This window comes from Heterodontus francisci, chromosome 16 (assembly GCF_036365525.1).
Source record: "Heterodontus francisci isolate sHetFra1 chromosome 16, sHetFra1.hap1, whole genome shotgun sequence".
Classification (NCBI taxonomy): domain Eukaryota; kingdom Metazoa; phylum Chordata; class Chondrichthyes; order Heterodontiformes; family Heterodontidae; genus Heterodontus; species Heterodontus francisci.
In genome coordinates, this window is record NC_090386.1 from 25,594,412 (window position 1) to 25,620,064 (window position 25,653).

At 44.8% G+C, this 25,653-nt stretch overlaps 1 protein-coding gene across 1 annotated transcript in view; it reads right to left on the bottom strand.

Annotated features, from left to right (window-relative positions):
- Positions 1 to 25,653, bottom strand: part of rtf2 (replication termination factor 2) — a 203,432-nt gene that overhangs the window by 174,538 nt on the left and 3,241 nt on the right. The window contains exon 2 of the mRNA XM_068048041.1: positions 924 to 1,018. Coding sequence (XP_067904142.1) covers positions 924 to 1,018 — 95 coding nt within the window. The remainder of the gene's footprint in view (positions 1 to 923; positions 1,019 to 25,653) is intronic.

Sequence of the window (25,653 nt, forward strand, 5' to 3'; positions counted from 1 at the left end):
TACACCACAAGGATTTCAGCAGTTCAAGAAGGCAGCTCACTACAACTTTCTCAAGGGTAATTAGGGATGGGCAATAAGTGTTTCCCTTGCCATTGGCACACACATCTCATGAACGAATAAGGTAAATTGTTCCAAGTTTGCCACCTCCAAATTACTTTCCCGCGGATTCCATCGACAATCTGCTAGCCAACCTTCATCACTGCCCACCCACCTGTCCCCCAACAGCGCTCCCCAACAAACTCAAGCACATCTTCATCCTTTGTATCACATTAGCTTCCAGATCAAAGGAAAACACAAAAGCCTAGATTTTCAATTTAGGGGAATTACTTCGACCCACCATGGATACCTCTGACCTTGGCTGACTTTCGACACGTTAGGCAAAAGCTCCTGAGCCTTTGTTGGGGAAGTTGGGCCAAACTAGAGCTGGAAATTAATTAAGCAGGGCTTGGAATTTTGAAGAGGTGGCAACCTTTCAGCTGCTGAAAAATTGAAGACCATTTTCTCAAACAAAAATTCTATTGCTGCTCCTGTGCCATACTTAAGAGTGTGACTGCAGAGACTCATCTTCAAAAAAACCTCCATTGCCTTTGCTCACCTTTGAAAGTTTGACACCTGCCTCATTTAATCCTGTGTTACGTTTTAAAATTCCTCAGCAGCAGCCTGGGACATCCTCAGCTTCTCTCATTTGTGAAAATATAAATAGTTCAATGCCCTGTGAGCAGCACTCCCACTCCTGCCACCATTGCTAGAGAAATATCAAAATCTCTGGCCCAAAATTATAAAGCGAGAAAATAATTACAGGGAAGCAGAGACAGGTATCAGTAAGTGTACAAAGATCCCTTGCCCATAAAAAGTATTTTGGGTAATAAAACAATTCTGATGAATACACCTAATTGACTGTATTCTCCTAATTTAGTTCCTACCTGCCAAGTTCACAAGAGACTATGGGTTTCCTCAGTGGGGCTTGACTGATGGCACAGTAATTCCAGCGGGCAACCAATGCAGCATTTTTATCAACCTGAAAAAAAAACATAAATCTATGCAAATACAATATGGCAAAATTGTTTCCTTACAGGAGAATGAAATCTATTACACTATTCAACATGGATTCTTTCCAATAAAGATATGAGACAAGAGGAGGCTTTGAGTTGATCTAATTGAAATGTTCTAAAATCAAAGGAATTGAGAAACCTAATGCAGGCAAATTGTTCACTGTAAATTGTGTCAATGACAGATAAGGTAATCTCTGATCATATTCTTATATCCCTCCCCACTCACATTCCCCATTCCACTCCCAACCAATGCTCCCTCGAAGTTGCGCAACCGCTCAGCAACCCAAATGTTCCCTGCAGGCCGTGCATAAGTCGCCCCCTTTAACTGATTACACGTATACAGCCACGCAAAAGAATTTGAAGGGGTGAAGCACTTAAATTGCCCAGACACTCCAAAGAAAAAATTAAAGGGTATGTTACTCCCAACCAAATTTCCTTCTGCATCTGTCTCTGAAAAGCTCTTCCTCAAATTCTTATAACTGCCAAACTTCCCCTAAGATTTCCCCCCTGCCCTAGCCCTCATCTCACATCTTGTTCTAGATTCTCTACGTTCCATCATGCTCTCTCCAAGCTCATCTTGTTCATGCGACCCACCTCCTGCTCCCTTGACCCTATTGCCACCAAAATGCTGACCACCCAACTTCCCGTCCTGGCCCCCATGTGAGCTGATGGTAACAGTTTCCTCTTCTGAGGTCCTGTGGCCAAATTTCCAACCTCCCTTTCCTCTCCAAAGTCCTTGAACATGTTGTCACCTCCCAAATTCATGCCCATTTTTCCCACAATTCAGATTTCCACACCCACCACAGTATTAAAGGGCCCTTATCAAGGTTACAATTTACATCTTGCGTGACTGTGACCATTGTAAACAATCTCCTCCTCCTTCTGCCAATGCCGCTGCTCTGTTGTCCAGCTGGGTGGGACTGCACTCACCTGGTTCCATTCTTATCTATTGAATCATAGCTTGAGAATCACCCGCAATTGCTTCTCTTCTCATTCCGTTACCTCTGGAGTCTGACAAGGATCGATGCTTGGCCCCCATTCTCATCTACACGCTGCCCCTCAACGACATCAGCATACACATGGAACCTGATGTGTTTTCAAGTGATGACACTCAATTCTATTTCATCCCCATCTCTCTCAATCCCTCCACGGTCCGATTTTCACACTGCTTGCTTATTACCCAGTATTGGATGAGCAGAAATTTCCTCCGATTAAATATCGGGAAGACAAAAGGCATCGTCTTCGGTCCCAATCATAAACTATTCCCTGGTCACTGATTCTATCCCTCTCCCTCGCAACGGCCTGAGGCTGAACCAGACTGCTCACAACCTTGGTGCTGTATTTGACACCAAGATGAGCTTCTGATCACAGATGTACTCCATCACCAAGACTGCCTACTTCCACTTCTGTAACATCGCCCGACTGCACCTCTGCCTCAACTCATCTGCTGCTGAAACCCTCATCCATGCCATTGAATTCCAGGTAAAGTTTGAAAGTGCCATGCTCGAATCACAAACTAGAATCTTAAACTTAAACAAAGCCAATTATCAGGGGGGAACTGGCTAAAGGTAAACTGGGTAAATAGACTAAAAAATAAATGAACAGTGGGAAAGCTTTAAAGAAACATTTCAAGATATGCAACAAAAATACATTCAACTGAAAAAAGAAAACTCAGCAAGCAAGACCTTCAGGAGTGGAGAGCAGTCGGACCTCTTCAAGAGTTGGCGCGCGCTGACTGAGTTTGACATTGGAAAACAAAAACAAAAACAAAAAACAAAAAACAAAAAAAAAAAAAAAAAAATCTAACAGTGACATCACAGGAAAGCTGCAAGGTGACTGGTTGGTGAGTAACTGCTGTGAGGGAGTATCTGTAAATAACTGGGTTAGTAACGAAAGTAAAGAGGAAGGGAAGGTCGACAGTTTTTTTAATATACAAGTAGGTTTTTTTTTTTAGGAAATCAAGGTCCCTAGTGTAAATAATCTCTAATTGTTTGAGTAATTCAAGGGAGTAATTTAAGGGTAAGTCATGGCAGGGGAACTCGGCAGCGTGGAGTGCTCCTCCTGTGCAATGCGAGAAGTCAGGGACACCTCCAGTGTCCAGGACGAACAAGTGTGGAAGAAATATTTCCAGCTGCAGCTACTCGAAATCCATTTTTCGGATCTGGAGCGTCAGCTGGGAACACTATGCAGCATCCGCTAGGCTGAGATCATTGTGGCGAGCACATACAGGGAGGTGGTCACACTGTAGGTAAAGACTGCTCAGGCAGAAAGGCAATGGGTGACCGCCAGGCAGAGTAGAAGAACTAGGCAGGTAGTGCAGGAGTTCCCTGGATCCATCTCCCTATCTAACAGATTTTCTGCTTTGGAAACTGTGGGGGGAGATAGCTTCTCAGGGGAATGCAGCAAGAACCAAGGACCTGTGGCATCACAGGTGGCTCAGCTGCACAGGAGGGAAGGAAAAGGAGCGGGAGAGCTATAGTGATAGGGGAGTCTATCATCGGGGTACAGGTAGGCGTTTCTGTGGCTGCAAACGTGACTCCAGGATGGTATGTTGCATCCCTGGTGCTCAGGTCAAGGATGTCACGGAGTGGCTGCAGGACATTCAGAAGGGGAAGGGTGAACAGTCAGAGGTCATGGTTCAAATTGGTACCAACGACAGATAGAAAGAGGGATGAGATCCTGCAACAAGAATTTAGGGAGCTAGATTAAAAAGCAGGACCTCAAAGGTTGTAATCTCTGGATTACTTCCGGTGTCACGTGCTAGTGAGTATAGGAATAGGAGGATAGAGCAGATGAATGCGTGGCTAAGGGGATGGTGTAGGAGGGAGAGCTTTAGTTTCCTGGATCACCGGGTCTGTTTCTGGCGAAGGTGGGACCTGTACAAGTTGGACGGGTTGCACTTGAACCAGAATGGGGCCAACATCCTTGCTGGGAGGTTTGCTAGTGCTGGTGGGGGGGGTTAAACTAATTTGGCAGGGGGGTGGGATACAGAGTAGAGGCACAGTAGGGGGTGATGTACAATCAAATATAGAAGAGAAACTGAGTCAGTCTGGAAGGCAGAGCAAAGATAGACCTGTTAAGACAAGTGAAAAACGCAAGGCTGGATTGCATCTATTTTAACACAAGGAGTCTTACTAGTAAGGCAGATGAATTGAGGGCATTGATTAGCACATGGGAATATGATATTATTGCTATAACAGAGACATGGTTGAGGGAGGGACAGGACTGGCAGCTCAATATTCCAGGGTATAGAATCTTCAGGCATGACAGGGGAGGGGGCAAAAGAGGAGGTGGCACTGCACTATTGATCAAGGAGTCAATTACTGCAGTAAGGAGGATGATATCTTAGAAGGTTCCTCAAATGAGGCCATATGGGTAGAACTTAAAAACAAAAAGGGGGCCATCACTTTGCTGGGAGTGTACCAAAGGCCTCCAAACAAACAGTCATGGAGAGATAGGGGAGCAGATAGCAAATCTCAGAGAGGTGTAAAAATAATAGGGTAATAATAGCAGGGGATTTCAACTTTCCCAATATTAACTGGGATAGTCTTAGAACAAAAGACTTAGAGGGGGTGGAATTCTCAAAGTGCATCCAGGAGAGCTTTTTGAGCCAGCATATAGAAAGCCCTACAAGAGAAGGGGCAGTACTGGACCTAATCTTAGGGGATGAAGCCGGACAAGTGGTAGAAGTGTCAGTGGGAGAGCATTTCAGGGATAGTGACCATAACTCTAACATTTAAGGTAGTTATTGAAAAGGACAAAGATGGACCGCAAATAAAGGTACTGAACTGGGGGAAGGCAGATTTCAATATTGATAAAACAGGATCTGGCCAAAGTGGACTGGGAGCAGCTACTTGTAGGAAAGTCTACATCAGACCAGTGGGAGTCATTCAAAAAAAAGTGAAAGTTCAGGGCTGACATGTTCCTGTAAAGGTGAAGGATAGGACCAACAAGTCCAGGGAACCCTGAATGTCAAGGGATATAGAGGATTGGATAAGTAAAATAAAAAGCCTTATGGCAGATTCAGAGGACTGAAAACAGCAGAGGCCCGAGTGGAGTATAGAAAGTGTATGGGGGTACTTAAAAAAGTAATCAGGAGAGCGAAGGGGGGCATGAAAAAACACTGGTGGGCAAGATAAAGGAAAATCCCAAGGCGTTTTATAAGTACATTAAGGGCAAGAAGATAACCAGGAAAAGAGTAGGGCTCATTAAGGACCAAAGTGGCAATGTGTGTGTGGAGCTGGAGGACATAGCTGAGGTTTTAAATGATAATTTTTCATCTGTGTTCACTATGGAGAAGGATGATGTAGGTGTAGAGATGAGGAAGGGGGATTGTGATATACCTGAATGGGTGGCACAGTGGTTAGCAGCTCAGCCTCACAGCTCCAGCGACCCGTGTTCGATTCTGGGTACTGCCCGTGCGGAGTTTGCAAGTTCTCCCTGTGACCGCATGGGTTTTCGCCGGCTGCTCCGGTTTCTTCCCACAGCCAAAGACTTGCAGGTTGATAGGTAAATTGCCCATTATAAATTGCCCCTAGTATAGGTAGGTGGTGGGGATGCGAGAGGGTAATGGGATTAATGTAGGATTAGTATAAATGGGTGGTTGATGGTCGGCACAGACGCGATGGGCCGAAGGGCCTGTTTCAGTGCTGTATCTCTAAATAAATAAAAAATAAATTAGCATTGAAAGGGAGGAGGTATTAGCGGTTTCAGAGGGCTTAAAAATGGATAAATCCGCTGGCCCAGATGAGATGTATCCCAGGCTCCTATGTGAGGCAAGGGAGGAGATTGCAGGGGCTCTGACACAAATTTTCAAATCCTCTCTGGCCACAGGAGATGTCCCAGAGGACTGGAGGACAGTGAATCTGGTACCATTACTCAAGAAGGGTAGTAGAGATAAACCAGGTAAGTATAGGCCAGTGAGTCTAACACCAGTGGTAGGGAAACTATTGGAAAAAATTCTGAGGGAGAGGATTAATCTCCACTTTGTCGGGGGAGATCATGTCTAACCAACTTGATTGAATTTTTTGAGGAGGTGACTGGGTGTGTAGATGAGGGTAAAGCAGTTGATGTAATCTACAGGGATTTCAGTAAGGCTTTTGAGGAGGTCCCGCATGAGAGATTGGTCAAGAAGCTAAGAGCCCATGGAATCCAGGGCAATTTGGTAAATTGGATCCAAAATTGGCTTAGTGGCAGGAGGCAGAGGGTGATGGTCAAGGGCTGTTTTTGCGATTGGAAGCCTATGACCAGTGGTGTACCGCAGGGACCAGTGCTGGGACCCTTGCTGTTTGTAGTGTACATTAACGATTTAGACGAGAATATAGGAGGTATGATCAGTAAGTTCACAGATGACATGAAAATTGATGGTGACGTAAATAGTGAGGAGGAAAGCCTTAGATTACAGGACACTATAGATGGGCTGGTAAGATGGGCAGAGCTGTGGCAAATGGAATTTAATCCTGAGAATTGTGAGGCGGTGTATTTTGGGAGGACTAACAAGGCAAGAGAATATACAATGGATGGTAGGACCCTACGAAGTACAGAAGGTCAGAGGGACCTTGGTGTACTTGTCCATAGATCACTGAAGGCAGCAGGGAGTTTATGATGGAGCTGTACAAAATGCTAGTTAGGCCACAGCTGGAGTACAGTTCTGGTTGTCACACTATAGGAAGGATGTGACTGCACTGGGGAGGGTGCAGAGGAGATTTACCAGGATGTTGCCTGGGCTGGTGCGTTTTAGCTATGAAGAGAGACCGAAAAGGCGAGGGTTGTTTTCCTTAGAGCAGAGAAGGCTGAGGGGGGACATGATTGAGCTATACAAAATTATGAGAGGCATAGATAGGAAGAAACTTTTTCCCTTAGCGGAGGTGTCAATAACCAGACGGCATACATTTAAGGTAAGGGGAAGGAGGATTAGAAGGAAGTTGAGGAAAATATTTTCACCCAGTGGGTGTTTGGAATCTGGAAGACACGGCCTGAAGGGATAGTAGACGCAGGAACCCTCACAACATTTAGTCAGTATTTAGATGAGCACTTGGAACGTCTTAGTATACAAGGCTACGGACCAAGTGCTGGAAAATGGGATTAGAATAGATAGGCTTGATGGCCGGCATGGACACGGTGGGCCGAAGGGTCTGTTTCTGTGCTGTATAGCTCTATGACTCCATAAGACCCACCCGTGGCTCACTCAGGAAGTTAAGGATAGTATTAGATTAAAAGAAGAGACTTACATGTCGCAAAAAAAAAGTAGCAAGTCTGAGGTTTGGAAGTATTTTACAAATCAGGAAAAGGCCATCAAAAAGTTGATAAAAAAGGAAAAAATAAAATCAGAATAATCTAGCCAGCAATATAAAAATTGATTGTAAGAGTTTTTATAGGTATAAAAAAAGGAAGAGAGTAGCTGAAGTAATCAGTGCCTTAGTACAGAGAGGAGAAATTATCATGGGGAATGAGGAAATGGCAGAGGCATTGAAGAAATATTTTGTGGCTGACCTCACTGTGGAAGACATAAGTTTCATACCAGAAAGACAGTAACCTTGGGGCTAAAAAAACAAGGGAATTAAGGAAATTAACACCAGCAAAGAAAAGGTATTGCAGAAACTTAACAGACTAAAATCTGACAAATCTCCTGGACCTCTACACCCTAGGGTTCTAAAAGAGACAGCTGCAGAGATGTTGGATGCGCTAGCTATGATTTTCCAAAACTGCTAAGATTCGGGAATAGTGCCATTTGATTAGAAGTTGGCAAATGTTACACCACTTTTCAAGAAAGGAGGGAGAGAGAAAACAGGGAACTATAGGCCAGTTAGCCGATCAGTTGTTGGGAATCGATTATTAAGAAAGTCTCAACAATGCACTTAGAAAAGCAGAGTATGATTAGAACAAGTCAACATGGTTTTACTAAAGGGAAATCCTGTTTGACAAATTGATTAGAATTTTTTGAGGATGTAACTAATAGGGTAGATAAAGGGAAACCAATAGCTGTAATATACCTGGATTTCCAAAAGACAAAGCGATAAGGTGCCACATAAAAAGGTTAATAGGCTCATGGAGTTAGGGATAATATATTAGCCTGGATAGAGGATTGGTTAATGGGCAGGAATCAAACATTGGGCATAAACAGGGCATTTTCAAGTTGGCAGGCAGTAAATAAGGGAGTGCCACAAGGATCAGTGCTGGGGCCTAAGCTATTTACAAGCTATATTAATGACTTGGATGAAGAGACAGAGAGTAATGTATCTAAGTTTACTGATGATACAAAGGTAGGTAGAAAGGCAAGCTGTGGGGATGAAACAAAGAGGCTGCAAAGAGATATAGACAGGTTAAGTGAGTGGGCAACAAGATGGCAGATGGAGCATAATGTAGGGAAGTGTGAAGTTATTCACTTTGGTCGTAAGAATAGTAAACCAATTTTTTTTTTTAAAAAGGTGGGAAACCTCGAAGTGTTGATGTTCAAAGAGAATTGGGTGTTCCTGTACAAGGAATGCCAAACGTTAGCATGCAGGTACGGCAAGCAATTAGGAAGACAAATGGCACGTTGGCCTTTATTGCAAGGGGATTGGAGTACAGGAATAAAGACATCTTGCTACAATTGTACAAAGTTTTGGCGAGACCACATCTGGAGTACTTTTGATCTTCACATTTAAGGATATACTTGCATTGGAGGTGGTACAGAGAAGGTTCATTAAATTGGTACCTGGGATGAGGGGGTTGTCCTACGATGACAGGCTGAGTAGATAGGGCCTATATTCAGAGTTTAGAAGAATGAGAGGTGATCTCACTGAAACATACAAGATTCTTAAGGGGCTGTATACGGTAGACACGGGAGTGAATCTAACACACGGGCACAATCTCAGAATAAGGGACCGATCATTTAGGACGGAGATGAGGAAAGATTACTTCACTCAAAGGAGTATGAATCTTTGGAATTCTGTACCTCAGAGGGTTGTCAATGGGAATGAGGCAGAAAACTCTCCGCTGGTTGAAGTCATACCTAGCGCAAAGGAAGATGGTTGGGGTTGTTGGAGGTCAATCATCTGAGCTCCAGGACATCACTGCAGGAGCTCCTCAGGGTAGTGCCCTCGGCCCAACCATCTTCAGCTGCTTCATCAATTACCTTCCTTCAATCATAAGGTCAGAAGGGGGGGGATGTTCGCTGATGATTGCACGATGTTCAGCGGCATTCGTGACTCCTCAGATACTGAAGCAGTCCGTGTAGAAATGCAGCAGGATCGGGGCAATATTCAGGCTTGAGCTGATAAGTGGCAAGTAACATTCGAGCCACACAAGTGCCAGGCAATGACCATCTCCAACGAGAAGGAATCTAACCATCTCCCCTTGACATTCAATGGCATTACAATCGCTGAATCCCCCACGATCAACGTCCTAGGGGCTACCATTGAATAGAAACTGAACTGGAGTAGCCATATAAATACCATGGCTACAAGAGCAGGTCAAAGGCTAGGAATCCTGCGGCGAGTAACTCATCTCCTGACCTCCCAAAGCCTGTCCACCATCTATAAAGGCACAAGTCAGGAGTGTGAAGGAATACTCTTCACTTGCCTGGATGGGGGCAGCTCCAACAACACTCAAGAAGCTCGACACCATCCAAGACAAAGCAGCCCAACTGACTGGCACCTCATTCACAAACATTCACTCCCTCCACCACCAACGCTCAATGGCAGTAGTGTGTCCCATCTACAAGATGCACTGCAGCAACACACCAAGGCTCCTTCGACAGCACCTTCCAAACCCACGACCTCAACCAACTAGAAGGACAAGGGCAGCAAATGCATGGAAACACTACCACCTGTCCGTTCCCCTCCAAGTCACACACCACCCTGACTTGGAACTACATCGCCGCCGTTCCTTCACTGTCGCTGGCTCAAATTCCTGGAACTCCCTTCCCAACAGCACTGTGGGTGTACCTATCTAGGTCAGGAGCTGAGTGGCCCTGGCGGAATCCAAACTGAGCATCATTGAGCAGGTTACTGCTAAGCAAGTGCTGTTTGATAGCACTGTTGATGACACCTTCCAACACTTTACTGATGATTGAGAGTAGACTGATGGGGCGGTAATTGGCCGGGTTGGGCTTGTCCTGCTTTTTGTGTACAGGACATACCTGGGCAATTTTCCACATTGCCGGGTAGATGCCAGTGTTGTAGCTATACTGGAACAGCTTGGCTAAGGGCGTGGCAAGTTCTGGAACACAGGTCTTCAGTACTATTGCTGGAATATTGTCAGGGCCCATAGCCTTCGCAGTACCCAGTGCCTTCAGTCGTTTCTTGATATCGCGCAGAGTGAATCCAATTGGCTGAAGTCTGGCATCTGTGATGCTGGCGACTTCAGGAGCAGACTGAGATGGATCATCAACTCGGCACTTCTGGCTGAAGAAGTTGCAAAATGTTTCTGCCTTATCTTTTGCACTGATGTGCTGGGCTCCCCCATCATTGAGGATGGGGATATTTGTGGAGCCACCTCCTCCAGTTAGTTATTTAATTGTCCACTACCATTCACGGCTGGATGTGGCAGGACTGCAGAGCTTAGATCTTATCCGTTGATTATGGGATCACTTAGCTCTGTCTATCGCATGCTGCTTAGGCAGTTTGGCATGTGGTTAGCCCTCTGTTGTAGCTTCATCAGGTTGACACCTCATTTTGAGGTATGCCTGGTGCTGCTCCTGGCTTGTCCTCCTGCACTCTTCAATGAACCAGGATTGGTCTCCTGGCTTGATGGTAATGGTAGAGTGGGGGACATGCCAGGACATGAGGTAACAGATTGTGGTCGAGTACAATTCTGCTGCTGCTGATGGGCCACAGTGCCTCATGGATGCCCAGTTTTGCATTGTTAGATCTGTTCTAAACCTATCCCATTTAGCACGGTCATACTGCCACACAACACGATGGAGGGTATCCTCAATGTGAAGGCGGGACTTCGTCTCCACAAGGACTGTGCAGTGGTCAATTCTACCAATACTGTCATGGACAGATGCATCTGCAGCAGGCAGATAGATGAGGACGAGGTCAAGTATGTTTTTCCCTCTTGTTGGTTCCCTCACCACCTGCTGCAGACCCAGTCTAGCAGCTATGTCCTTTAGGACTTGGCTAATGAGTCTACTGGTTTTAGTCCTTTTAAATTAGCTTATGGACATGGGATAGGAAGTCCTCTAAAACTAATTTAAGAAAGGTTTTTCAGAACAGAGGGACGAATGTTAGATTATGTATCCATGTTCTGGGAACAGCTCACGAGAGCCTGCAAAGTGGCTCAGGAACACCTTACAGCTTCCCAAACCACCATGAAGAAATGTGCAAACAAGCACGCCAAGTCCTGAACATTTCAACCAGGGCATGAAGTGTTCATATTACTGCTTTTACAGGGTGAACCACTGAAAGCACGGTTCAGTGGTCCATATAAAGCGCTCAAGAGAATTGGTGAAGTAAATTATTTGATTGACACCCCAGTTCGCCAGAAAAAGAATCGGTTGTGTCATATCAATACGTTGAAACAATATCATCGCTGGGAGAAGGATAGGAAAGCACAGTTATGTCAGGTAGTAAGGACAGTGAAGGATGAAAATTGAGGCAGGAGGAGGCCTAGACAATTCTCAAATTGAACCTCCTACTATCCAGTTAGCTAACACAGAATCGTTAGGGAGATTGGGCACTACGCTTTCTTATTTAGATGCAGAACAACGAGAAGACCCAACAAGATTACTCACGGGATTTGAAAGCGTCTGTCGCGACAAACCAGGATATACAACCTTAGTCATACATGATGTGAATATAGGGGAATCCTTTCCTATAAAACAGCATCCTTATCGCTTATGTCCAGAGAAACAGGGTCAGGTAAAAGCCGAAATCCAATACATGCTGGAAAACCACCTAACTGAACCCAGTCCTGTTAGTGCTTACAAAAATAGATTTAAGGGATACCTGCAGGTTCCTTTAACACCCCAAGAGTAAGAACTATCGGTCTTTGTCACACCAGCCGGTCTTTTCCAATGTCGAGTGATGCCATTTGGGCTAAAGAATGCCCCAGCCACATTTCAGAGTCCAATGAACCAAGTGGGAGCCAGTGTTCCTAACTGTGCAGTTTACCTTGATGATGTGCTGGTATACTGTGAGACTTGGAAGGACCTTGCCAAAAGTGAATTTGCAAAAGCCAGTGTAACCTACTTTGGGCATGTAGTAGGGCAAGGACAAGTTTTACCAGGAACAGCAAAAGTACAAGCATTGGTGGAGTTCCCAGCCCCAGGACTAAGTGAGAAATCATGAGGTTCTTGGAGATGTGTGGTTTCTACCACAAGTTTGTACCAAAATTTTGTACTGCTCCACTGATAGATTTGCTACAAAAAGAAAACCAAGCATCTTTTCAAAGGCTGAAAGCCATTTTCATTAATGAAACAGTGTTGGCTGCTCCAAATTGCACTAAGCCCTTCAAGGTAGCAATTGATGCTCGTGACCTGGGGGTCGGTGCAGTCTTGTTACAAGACGATGAATCAGGCATAGAAAGGCCAGTGGGATACTTTTCCAAAAAGCTAAATCAACACCAAGGAAGATATTCAACAGTGGAAAAAAGAAACCCCACGCTTATTACCAACTCTTGAAGCATTTTGAGGTCTATATCCACCATGACTAGAAAGACACTGGTACATACTGATCATAAACCCCTAGCCTTCATGGAAAAATTCAAAACCCAGAACGCCAGACCATTCTGATGGAGTTTTCTATTGCAACCTTATCACTTAAAGATTATCCACATTACGGGCAAAAACAATGTAATTGCAGGTGCTTTATCTCGAATTTAACTTTGCTTTGAGTTATCTGAGTGCAAAGAGGGTACAAAGCAGAACTGTAATAGCTACATATATGAGTTTGAAAATGTGTTTTAAAATATTTTTCATCTCCTGTTTTTTCCCCACTCTTTGTCGTGAAACACATTTAAAAATGGTGTTTCATTCCTCCAAGAATGGAGGTGTTATGACAGTGCTTCTATATTTTTTTGTTAAGTATTTTTTTGTTTTGAGGACTCATGTATTTTAAAATTCTGGACATTGTTTTATTTGGAAAAACTGAAAAGGATTCCATGGATTATTTTTTCACTGGGGTCATTGAAACTACACTGAGAGGCCTTGTTTGAAAATAACATTTACTGGAAGTCACCTGTCTTCAGATAAATATCCAGCTGGGGCTTTTTGACTTGGGGAAGATGTTTCCAGAGAGCTGACAGGTCAAGATTTATAGGGGTCAGGAGGCTTGACTCTTGAGATGTTGTTCTTGGTTTTGCTTTGGACAGTGTGTTGGGATGTGAATTATTTTGAAAGCAGTTGGAGAAAACCTGCCAAGACAGCAGTCTTCCCAGCATAGCCTTGTTCATCTCTTTGAAAAGCCACCATCAGCACCCTCTTCCATCTCTTTGAGAACCTACTGAGAATCAAGTGTACGAAATAGAGAAATTGATGCTGCATAAGAACATAAGAAATAGGAGCAGGAGTAGCCCATTCAGCCCCTCAAGCCTGCCCCGCCATTCAATAGATCATGGCTGATCTGTCCCCATCCTCAACTTTTCTTTCAGGCCTGTTCTGCCTAACCCTCGACTCCCCGAGATTTCAAAAATCTATCTACCTCCGTCTTAAATACATTTAGTGACCTAGCCTCCACAACTCTCTGAGGCAGAGAATTCCAGAAATTCACCACCCTCTGAGAGAAGAAATTCCTTCGCATCTCAGTTTTAAATGTGTGATCCCTTATTCTGTAATTCTATGCCCTAGTTCGAGACTCCCCCACTAGTGGAAACATCCGCTCAACATCTACCCTGTTGAGCCCCCTTAAAATCTTATATGTTTTGATAAGATCACCTGTCATTCTTCTAAACTCCAGTGAATAAAGGCCTAACCTGTTTAGCGGTTCTTGATAAGACAACCCCTTCATCCCAGGAATCAGCCTAGTGAACCTTTTCTGAACTGCCTCCAATGCTAGTATATCCTTCTTTAAATATGGGGACCAAAACTGTAAGCAGTACTCAGGGTGTGGCCTCACCGACAGCCTGTACAATTGTAACAGGACTTCCCTATATTTAAACTCTGACTCCCTAACAATAAAGGCCAAAATTCCATTTGCCTTCCTAATTACTTGCTGCACCTGCATGCTAACCTTTTGTGTTTCATGCACAAGAACATCCAGATCCCTCTGTACTGCAGTATTTTGTAGTCTTTCTTCATCTAAATAATAATCACCCTTTTTATTCTTCCTACCAAAGTGGATTGCCTCACACTTTCCCACACTGAACACCATCTGCCAAATTTTTGTCCACTCACTTAACCTATCTATATCCCTTTGCAGATTCCTTGTGTCCTGATGTCCTGAAAAGCCTGCCAGAAACGCCTGATGCCACATTTCTCCTGGAAAGCCTGCCAAACTGATCTTCAACATCGCCTGAAAAGTACTGTTCTAGAAAGATCCCAGGAACAGCCATCTATGCTTATTTAGGACGCTAAACCAAAAAGGGATAACTGACATCTTTGCATATCTTCTCTTTTATTTCTTCAAGTATTAGCAAGTATTTGGCCAAAGTATTCTTTGACTTTTTTTTTTAAATAACAGAGCTCTCAAAAAAAGAAATCTCTATTTTTCAGTTAACCGGTGTGTGTGTGTGTGTGTGTGTGCGTGTGAGGAGATAAGGTAAAAGGGAACTTTCATATTTCAATCTGTGTGTTAATGCTTTGCTTTATTGCTTGTTATGTCTTGTTTTATAGTAAACTGATAATTTTGTTGTTTATTAAAGAAACCTGTTTGATGCATTTTACTCTGGGATAAAGAATACAGTATATGATTGATCACATCAGTAACTGGGTAAACATAAAAATATATTTTATGACCTGTGGCGAAGTGGAACTGGAAAAGACAGTGCACTCCTCCCACCTCGGTCGTAACAAACAGAATTTAAATACCAGCTGCCATGGTGAGATTTGAACTGGTGTCCCCAAAGCATTAGTCAGGACCTCTGGATTACTAGTCCAGTCAAATTATCACTACGCCACTGTCCTCTTTTGTAGAGTGCTTTAGTACTTGAGGTTGTTGATCGAGTGGTATGGATCAAAGTTGGTTTATTGCAGTTAATTTACAGATCTAATTAAATGCTGGAACAGATGCAAGGAACTCAATGGTCTTCTTATGTTCCTACGTTCAGTGAAGCATTGCTCACATGGGGTAATAGTTTTGTTAAAAAACTACACAAACATTTTTAAAGCCATCTGATACAGTGTACCTGGAATATGGAGGATGGTGCTATGTTTATGACCAGAACATTTCTCTTGCTGCTGCCATGCTTATGCAATCCAAATTCCCACCACTTCCATTTGCATACATGTTTTGGCGACCACGACAGATTTCTCTTTTGTTTCCTCTTAGGTTCTCTCGGGTCTTTCCCTCCTGTCTTACACTGTCGCTCTTTCATTTCTCCCCTGACCAACACTTTTCCTCCTTCATTTTCCCACCCAGTGTGCCTGCTGGGAGCCAACATTGCCAACTTCCTTCCTGTCCTGCTCACTCCACCCACAACTATCCCCTTGGGATTTGCCAACAGATCAACCTTCCACAACCCTAAAAGTCACATCGTAGTGTTTCGCCTCCGCTGGCATCTGTTTCTCATATCAAGCATCTCACCTGCTACCACCCCTTTGCCTTGCCCTTAAAATCTTCATTTATTCCTTCTCCCTCACCCCTCGTTTCTCCCTGAGGTATCCTCCCTCTTTTATCTATCGGTTGCCGAATTGGACATGTCCTTATTTTAAATTATTTTAGTCTCCATCTTAGAAATCCTTGCCCTATCTCCGAACCACTCATTTCTTTCCTCACATCCTTGCACCTTTTCTTCATGGCCACTTCCTTCACTTTATCTTTTTTGAAATTCATTTGGGGAATGTGGGTGTTGCTGGCTGGGCCAGCAACTGTTGCCCATCCCTAATTGCCCTCTGGAAGGTGGGGGTGAGCTGCTTTCTTGAACCGCTGCAGTCCTTGGGATGTAGGTACACCAACAGTGCTGCTAGGAAGGGAGTTCCAGGATTTTGACCCAGCGACAGTAAAGCAATGGTGATATAGTTCCAAGTCAGGATGGTGTGTGACTTGGAGGGGAACTTGCAGGTGAAGGTGTTCCTATGCGTCTGCTGCCCTTGTCCTTCTAGGTGGTAGAAGACTTGGTTTGGAAGGTGCTGTCGAAGAAGCCTTGGTGAGTTGCTGCAGTGCATCATGTATATGCTACACACTGCTGCCACTGTGTGTCAGTGATGAAGGGGGTGTCAATCAAGGGGGGTGCTTTGTTCTGAATGGTATCAAGCTTCTTGAGTGTTGTTGCAGTTGCACCCATCCAGGCACTCCTGACTTGTGCCTTGTAGATGGTGGACAGGCATTGGGAGACAGGAGGTGAGTTACTCACCACAGGATTCCCAGGCTCTGACCTGCTCTTGTAGCCACAGCATTTATGTGGCTACTCCAGTTCAGCTTCTGGTCAATGGTAACCCCCAGGATAGTGGGGGATTCAGCAATGGTAATGCCATTGATCATCAAGGGGAGAAGGTTTGATTCTCTTGTTTGTGATGGTCATTGCCTGGCACTTGTGTGGCGCAAATGTTACTTGGCACTTATCAGCCCAAGCCTGGACCTTGCCCAGGTCTTGCTGCACATGGACACGGGCTGCTTCAGTATCAGACTGGTGCTGAACACGGTGTAATCAGCAGCGAACATCCCCACTTCTGACCTTATAATGGACTGAAGGTCATTGATGAAGCAGTTGAAGATGGTTGGTCCCAGGACACTACCCTGAGGAACTCCTGCGGTGATGTCCTGGGACTGAAGTGATTGACCTCCAATAACCACAACCATCTTCCTTTCTGCTAGATATGACTCCAACCAGCAGATAGTTTTCCCCCTGATTTTCACTGACTCCAATAAGAAAAACACAGGCAGCATCTCTGGCAAGAGAAGCAGAGTTAACATGAAAGGTCACAGACCTGAAACAAGAGGTCTGATGAAGGGTCACAGACCTGAAACGTTAACTCTGCTTCTCTCTCCACAAATGCTGCCTGACCTGCTGAGAATTTCCAGAACTTACTGTTGTTATTTCAGATTTCCAGCATCTGCAATATTTTACTTTTATTATCCCATTGACTTCAGTTTTGCTAGGGCTGCTTGATGCCATACTCGGTCAAATGCTGCCTTGATGTCAGGGGCAGTCACTCTCTCCTAATCTCGAGTTCAACTCTTGAGTTGAGGAGGCCGTCACCTCACCTCTGGACTTCAGCTCTTTTGTCCATATTTGGACATAGGCTGTACTGAAGTCAGGAGCTGAGTGGCCCTGGCGGAACACAAACTGGGCATCAGCGAGTAGGTTATTGCAGAGCAAGTGCCGCTTGAGAGCACTGTTGACAACCACTTCCATTACTTTACTGATGATCAGGAGTAAACCTATGGGGCGGTAACTGGCTGGATTGGATTTGCCCTGCTTTTAGTGCACAGGACATACCTAGGCAATTTTTCACATTGATGGGTAGATGCCAGTGTTGTAGCTGTACTGCAACAGGTTGGTTAGGGGCGCAGCTGGTTCTGCAGCACAAGTCTTCAGTACTATTGCTGGAATGTTGTCAGAGCCCATAGCCTTTGCAGTATCCAGTGCCTTCAAAGTTTCTTGATATCACGTGGAGTGAATGGGATTGACTGAAGACAGGCATCTGTGATGCAGGGGACCTTAGGAGGCAGAGATGGCCCATCCACTCAGTACTCCTGGCTGAAGATGGATGCAAATACTTCAGCCTTGTTTTTTTTGCACTGATGTGCTGGGCTCCCCCATCATTGAGGATGGGGATATTTGTGGAGCCTCCTTCACCTGTTAGTTGTTTAATTGTCCACCAGCATTCATGACTGGATGTGGCAGGACAGCAGATCTTAGATCTGATTTGTTGGTTGTGGGATCGCTTGGCCCTGTCTATCACATATGCTGTTTGGCATGCAAGTAGTCCCGAGTTGTAGCTTCAGCAGGCTGACACCTCATTTTTAGGTATGCCTGGTGCTGCTCCTGGCATGCCCTCCTGCACTGTTCACTGAACCAGGGTTGGTCACCTGGCTTGATGGTAATGGTAGAGAGGGGAATATGGTGGGCCATGAGGTTACAGATTGTGGTTGAGTACAGTTCTGCTGCTGCTGACCCAAAGCGCTTCATGGATGCGCAGCTTTGAGTTGCTAGATCTGTTCGAAACCTATCCCATTTAGCATGGTGGTAGTGCCACACAACACGATGGAAGGTATCCTCAATGTGAAGGCGGGACTTCGTCTCCACAAGAACTGTGCAGTGGTCACTCCTACCAATACTGTAATGGACAGATGCATCTGCAACAGGCAGATTGGCGAGGATGAGGTCAAGTAGGTTTTTCTCTCATTGGTTCCCTCACCACCTGCCGAAGACCCAGTCTAGCAGCCAAGTCCTTTAGGACTCGGCCAGCTCAGTCAGTAGTGGTACTACCGAGCCACTCGGTGATGGACATTGACGTTGCCCACCTAGAGTACATTTTGTGCCCTTGCCACCCTCAGTGTTTCTTCCAAGTGGTGTTCACATGACGAAGTACTGATTCATCGGATGAGGGAGTGTGGTAGGTGGTAATCAGCAAGTTTCCTTGCCCAGGTTAGACCTGATGCCAAGGGACTTCATGGGGACCGGAGTCAAGGTTCTGTTGTCTCTCTAATTCCATGGTCTCAATCACTGATCACAATGGCTTCCTTGTATGCCTCACAAATTATGATGTCCATTTTTATCCCACTTCTGCATCTAACACTGGAAAAACAAACTCCCTCAAGTCACTTACAACTGCACTTTCAAACTCCCAACAGCCGAGTCTTTGACGCCTCATTTTCCACAATGCTTTAGCAGTCTTCAGTTTACTCAACCACTCCCTTACTCCCCACTTTTGATGTTTGTCCCCAGCAAAACCATTACTTCCTCCTAACTGGGTCATTCTTTTGATGTGGCTCCCAAGTAGGACTTCCCTTATTTGGTTCCATTCTTACCTATCCATTCATAACCAAAGCATCTCCATCAATGGCTTCTCTTCGCACTCCTGCATTGTTACCTTGGGAATCCCAAAAGAATCTATCTTAAGCCATGCCCCTCTGTGACACCATCTACAGACAGGACGGTCAGCTAATGACTCCAGCTCTACCTCTCATCCACCTCTCTCGAACCCTCCACTGCATCAGAGTTGTCATATTGCTTGTCTGATATCCAGTTCTAAATGAGACATGGTTTTCTCCAGCTAAACATTAGCAAACCAAAGTCATCATCTTCTTTCCCAACCACAAACTCGACATCCTCCACCATGACCCCACTCTGCCCCGGCCACTTTTGCACGTTCAACACTTATGTTTGCAACCTTGGTGTCATATTCGACCTTGTGCTGAGCTTCTGACCCCATACCTTCCCATCACAAAGACCACCTGCTCCCATTTCCATAATGTTACCTGTCTGTCCTTGCATCAGCCGGTTTGTTGCTGAAACCCTCATTATTCCTTTGTAACTTCCAGACTCGATTATTAAACTAACTAATTAATCTGGAATAAAAAGCTAGTCTTAGTAATGATGACTATGAAACCACCGCACTGTTGTAAAAACCCATCTGGTTTACTAATGTCCTTTAAGGAAATCTTCCATTCTTACCAGGTCTAGCCTGCATGTGGCTCCAAACCCACAGCAATGCAGTTGAAACTTAAATGCCCTCTGAAATGGCCTAGCAAACCACTCAGTTGGATCAAACCCGACAGGAAAGTTGAATAAGATGGGACGGACCACCTGGCATCGACCTAGATACAGGAAATGATAAAGACACACCTTGACCAGTCGACCCTGCAAAGTGTTCCTCACGAACATCTGTGCCCTTGTGGAAAAATTGGGAGACTAGTCCCACAGACTCGTCAATACTCTCAGAATCATACCTTACAGCCAATGGCCCAGACTCCTCAATCACCATCCCTAAGCATGTCCTGTTCTACCGGCAGATCAACCAGAGGTAGCATCACAGTGGGTATACAGTCAGGAGGGAGTGGCCTTTGGAGTCCTCAACATCGACTCCAGACCCCATGAAGTCTCACGGCATCAGGTCAAACATGCGCAAGGAAACTTCCTGCTGACTCCCACCTGCGCCCTCCCTCAGCTGATGAATCAGTCCCCCTCGATGTTGACCACCACTTGGAAGAAGCAAGGGGACAAAACGTACTCTGGTTGGGGTCTTCAATGTCCATCACCAATAGTGGCTCGGTAACACCACCACTGACTGAGCTGACGGAGTCCTGAAGAACATATCTGCAAGACTGGGTGTGCAGCAGATGGTGAGAGAACCAACAAGAGGGAAAAACCTACTTGACCTCACCATCGCAAATGTACCTATACATGACCATATTTGTACGAGTGGCCACCGCCCAGTTCTTGAGGAGACAAAGTCCAGTCTTTGCACTGAGGATACCCTCCATCTTGTTGTGTGGCATGACCACCGTGCTAAATGGGATAGATTCGGAATAGATCTACCAGCTCAAAACTGGGCACCCATGATGCGCTGTGGGCCACCAGCAGCAGCAGAATTGTATTCAACCACAATCTGTTAGTCTACCATTGCTATTGAGCCAGTGGATCAACCCTGGTTCAATAAAGAGTGCAGGAGAGCATGCCAGAAGCACCACAAGGCATACCGAAAAATGAGGTGCCAACCTGGTGAAGCTCCAACACAGGACTACATGCATGCCAAACAGCAGAAGCAGAATGCGATAGACAGAGCTAAGTGATCCCACAACCAACGGATCAAATCAAAGCTCTGTAGTCCTGCCACATTCAGTCGTGGTGGACAATTAAATAATTAACCAGAGGAGGCGATCAACAAACACTCACATCCTCAATGACGGGGGAGCCCAGCAGGTCAGTGCAAAAGACAAGACTGAAGCATTTGCAACCATCTTCAGCCAGAAGTGCCGAGTGGATGATCACAGATGCCAGTCTTCAGCCAATTCAATGCACTACACATGATATCAAGAAATGGCTGAAGGCACTGGATACAGAAAAGACTATGGGTCCTGACAACATCCCAGCAGTAGTACTGAAAACTTGTGCTCCAGAACTAGCCATGCCTCTAGCCCAGCTGTTCCAGTACAGCTACAACACTGGCATCAATCCAACATGTGGAAAATTGCCCAGGTAGATCCTGTCCACAAAAAGCAGGCAAATCCATTCACTGCTCTATCAGTCTACTTTCTATCATCAGTGAAGTGATAAAAGGTGTCATTGACAATGCCATCAAGCAGCACCTGTCAGCAATAAGCCACTCACCAACAGTCAGCTTGGGGTCCGCCAGGGTCACTAGCCTCTAGATCTCATTACAGTCTTAGTCCAAACATGGACAGAAGAGCTGAATTCAATAGGTGAGGTGAGAGTGACTGCCCTTGACATCAAGGCAGCATCTGACCAAGTGTGGCATCAAAATTGAAGTCAATGGGAATCGGGGGAAAACTGTCCACTGGTTAGAGTCATACCGTGCACAAAGGAAGATGGTTGTGGTTATTGGAGGCCAAACATCCAAGCCCCAGGACATGGCTGCAGGAGTTCCTCAGGGTAGAGTACCAGGCCCAACCATCTTCAGCTGCTTCATCAATGACCGCCCCTCCATCATAAGGTCAGGATTGGGGATGATTGCAGTGTTCAGTACCATTCACGGCTCCTCAAGTACTGAAGCAGTTTGTGTCCACATGCAGCAAGACCTGGACAACATTCTGCCTTGTGTTGATTAGTGTTAAGTAACATTCGCGCCACACAAGTGGCGGGCAAAGACTGTCTCCAACAAGAAAAACAATGACAGGATCGGACAAAGTCAATATGGATTTACGAAAGGGAAATCATGCTTGACAAATCTACAGGAGTTTTTTGAGGATGTAACTAGTAGAATAGGTAAGGGAGAACCAGTGGATGTGGTGTATCTGGACTTTCAGAAGGCTTTCGATAAGGTCGCACATGGGAGATTAGTGTGCAAAATTAAAACACATGGGATTGAGGGTAAGGTACTGACATGGATCGAGAACTGGTTGGCAGACAGGAAACAAAGAGGAGGAATAAACGGGTCTTTTTCCAAGTGGCAGGCAGTGACTAGTGGGGTACCGCAGGGATCAGTGCTAGGACCCCAGCTATTCACAATTTATATTAATGATATAGATGAGGGAGTTAAATGTGATATATCCAAGTTAGCAGATGACACAAAGCTGAGTGGGAGTGGGAGCTGTCAGGAGGATGCAGGTGTGGAAGTGAGCAGAAAGGCATGGCACTATGCTTAATGGGAAATTTAGCCAAGTTAGGAATAATAGGAGCAGTTTGCTGAGCTTTGCTAGTATGACTTAATTGTTAAGAAACAGCCATAGCAGAATGCAGCTTGCAGCTAATCTAACCCACAACCATCAGTCACAAGGTATCAGCAGAACCATGACAGATGTGGGGAGTGAGACCAGAATGTTCGTTGCTGACTCCCTTGCTTCTGCTTTTTTATCTGACTCCTCTGCTCCTGCTTTTTATCTTGCCTTTGTAAAACAATATTATATTAGTAACAAGTATGTATTGAGAATGGAGTGTATTGTTAACCTTAATAACAGATGTACTGCACGTTATCACGTGGTTGAAGTTGAATTGTACCACACTGATTTGTTAAACAAGGAGGTGTAGCATGAATCTTAATGTATAAACAGTAGTATCTGTATCACGAACGGCCACTTACTCTGGTGGACCCGACAGACTCTGTTGGAGTCAGTGTCGCTGTATTAGAGTAAGTCAGCCGGCTAATGCGCAAATAAAGTAATTGATTTTACCTACACATCCGACTCAGTATATTTACTGAACCAGACTGAAGACAAAAAGAACTCAGATTTACACAGGGAGGCTCCAGCGTGATCTGGACAGGTTGAGTGAGTGGGCAAATACATGGCAGATGCAGTATAATGTGGATAAATGTGAGGTTATCCACTTTGGTGACAAAAACAAAAAGGCAGATTATCTGAACGGCGACAGATTGGAAAAGGGGGAGGTGCAGCAAGAGCTGGGTGTCCTTGTGCACCAGTCGCTGAAAGTAAGCATGCAGGTGCAGCAGGCAGTTAAGAAGGCAAATGGTATGTTGGCCTTCATAGCGAGAGGATGTGAGTACAGGAGCAAGAATGTCTTGCTGCAATTATACAAGGCTTTGGTGAGACCACATCTGGAGTATTGTGTGCAGTTTTGGTCTCCTTATCTGAGGAAGGATGTTCTTGCTATAGAGGGAGCGCAGCGAAGGTTCACCAGACTGATTCCTGGGTTGGCAGGACTGACATATGAAGAGAAATTGGGTCGATTAGACTTGCATTCACTAGAGTTTAGAAAAATGAGGGGCTGGGTCAAAATCCTGGAACTTCCTTCCTAACAGCACTGTGGGTGTACCTACCCCACATGGACTGCAGCGGTTCAAGAAGGCAGCTCACCACCACCTTCTCAAGGGCAATTAGGGATGGGCAATAAATGGTGGCCCAGCCAGCGATGCCCACATCCCATGAATGAATTTTTAAAAAGCACAAACTAAATTTTCAGTTTCTGATGAGCACTTATTTCCTATCAGAGTTTCAATAACTATCACAATTAGTAATCCAAAAATGTTTCTCAGCATGCATCAGGCAATAGTTGGGCACCAGGATTGCCAATATTTAAAATGGAATAAAACTGCATCAGTATGCAATGAAGTGGCAGTCAGGGGAATCCAGTAAACAGAGGCTGCATACTTAGCCACATGGAATGAAAGCTAAAAACCTGTAGAGTGTTATCCTGAGGAACCTTTTTTGTATGCAACTGACACCATCTAAAAAATTTACAGTAAAAGATTTTCCACTAGGATTTCAGTGGGAAATTAGATCTCCCATGGCATCACTCACAGATGTCATGGGTCTGGACTCAACTGCAATGATTTGCTGCTAATCTTGTTTTTAAGGTCACTATCCTAAATAGCCAAATCCAGGTGACTGTAGCAATGCAAACTAAGATCAAGTACAGTTGTAACTGCTTGTAAATTTCAGGTTCCAGGTCAATGGCTGGTTTCCTCTCATGCTTAAACAACATTTCCTTCTGTAATTTAGAGAGAATTAACAAAGAATGGGTGTATGAAATTTCCATCCATGACAAATATCCTTTTCTTCCAGACTAAAAAACGTTACCTTTCGACACAATGGGAGAAATACGACGAGACATTAGGGTTATTAAAGTATATTAGCATATTAGCTGAAATGCAATTTAACCATATTGGCACTGTTATAGGCAAAAGAGGAGAATCAGGGACCATTAAAGCTGAAAAGTAAAACAAACTTGCAATTATGTAGCATGTTTCATAATCTCAAGATGCCCCAAAACATTCCATGACCAATGAAATATTTTTAAGTATGGTCATTGTTGGAGGATAGGGAAGCACAGCAACTTACACACAGTAATGAGATAAATTACCAGATAATCTGTTTTAGTGGTGCTGAGGGATATATATGGGTCAGAACAACAGAATACCTTCTGTGTTCTGCAATGATGTCAACACAAAATTAATGTTGTGGTGAACAGAAGGCCAAAGGCTAGACAATTGGGATTTTGAGAGTGCAATTCTAAGTGAATTGGAGGAAGAGTTTTGACCCTTCCTATTTCTCATCTACACGCAGCCTCTCGACATCATCCGAAAACACTTCAGTTTCCACATATATGCTGACAACACCCAACTCACCATCACCTCTTTCAACCCTTCCACTCTCGCTAAATTGTCATTTTGGTTACCTGACAACCAGTACTGGATGAGCAAAAATTTCCTCCAATTATTGGGAAAACTGAAGCCGTTGTCTTCATCCACGCCACAAACACTGCTCCCACACCACCAACTCCATTCCTCTTCCTGGCAACTTTCAGCCTGAACCAGACTGTTCGCAACCTCAGTGTCACATATGACCCCAAGATAAGCTTTCAACCACATATCCGCACCTCACTAACAGCTAATTTCCGTAACATCGCCCAACTTTGCCCCATCTCAGTTCTTCTGCTGCTGAAACCCTCATCCATACCTTTATTACCTCCAGACTTGACTATTTCTAAGGCCTCCCACATTCTATCCTACTAAACCTGAAATCATCAAAAACTCGCCTGCCCATGTCCTAACTTACATAAAATACCATTCACCCAGTAGCCCTGTGTTTGCTGACCTATGTTGGCTCCCAGTTCAGCAACACTTCGATTTTAAAATTCTCATCCTTTTTCCAAATCCCTCCATGAACTCACCCGTCCCCATCACTGTAATCTCATCCAGCCTTACAACCCTCCAAGGTACCTGCACTCCTCCAATTCCAACGTCTTGAGCATCCCTGATTTTAATCACTCCGCCATTGGTGGCCATGCCTTCAGCTGCCGAGGCCCAAGGCTTTGGCACTGACTCCTTAAAACTTTCTGCCTCTTGAACTCACTTTCCACCTTCAAGACATTCCTTAAAACCTACTTATTTGATCAAGCTTGTGTCCTAATATTACCTTATGTGGCTTGAGGTCATATT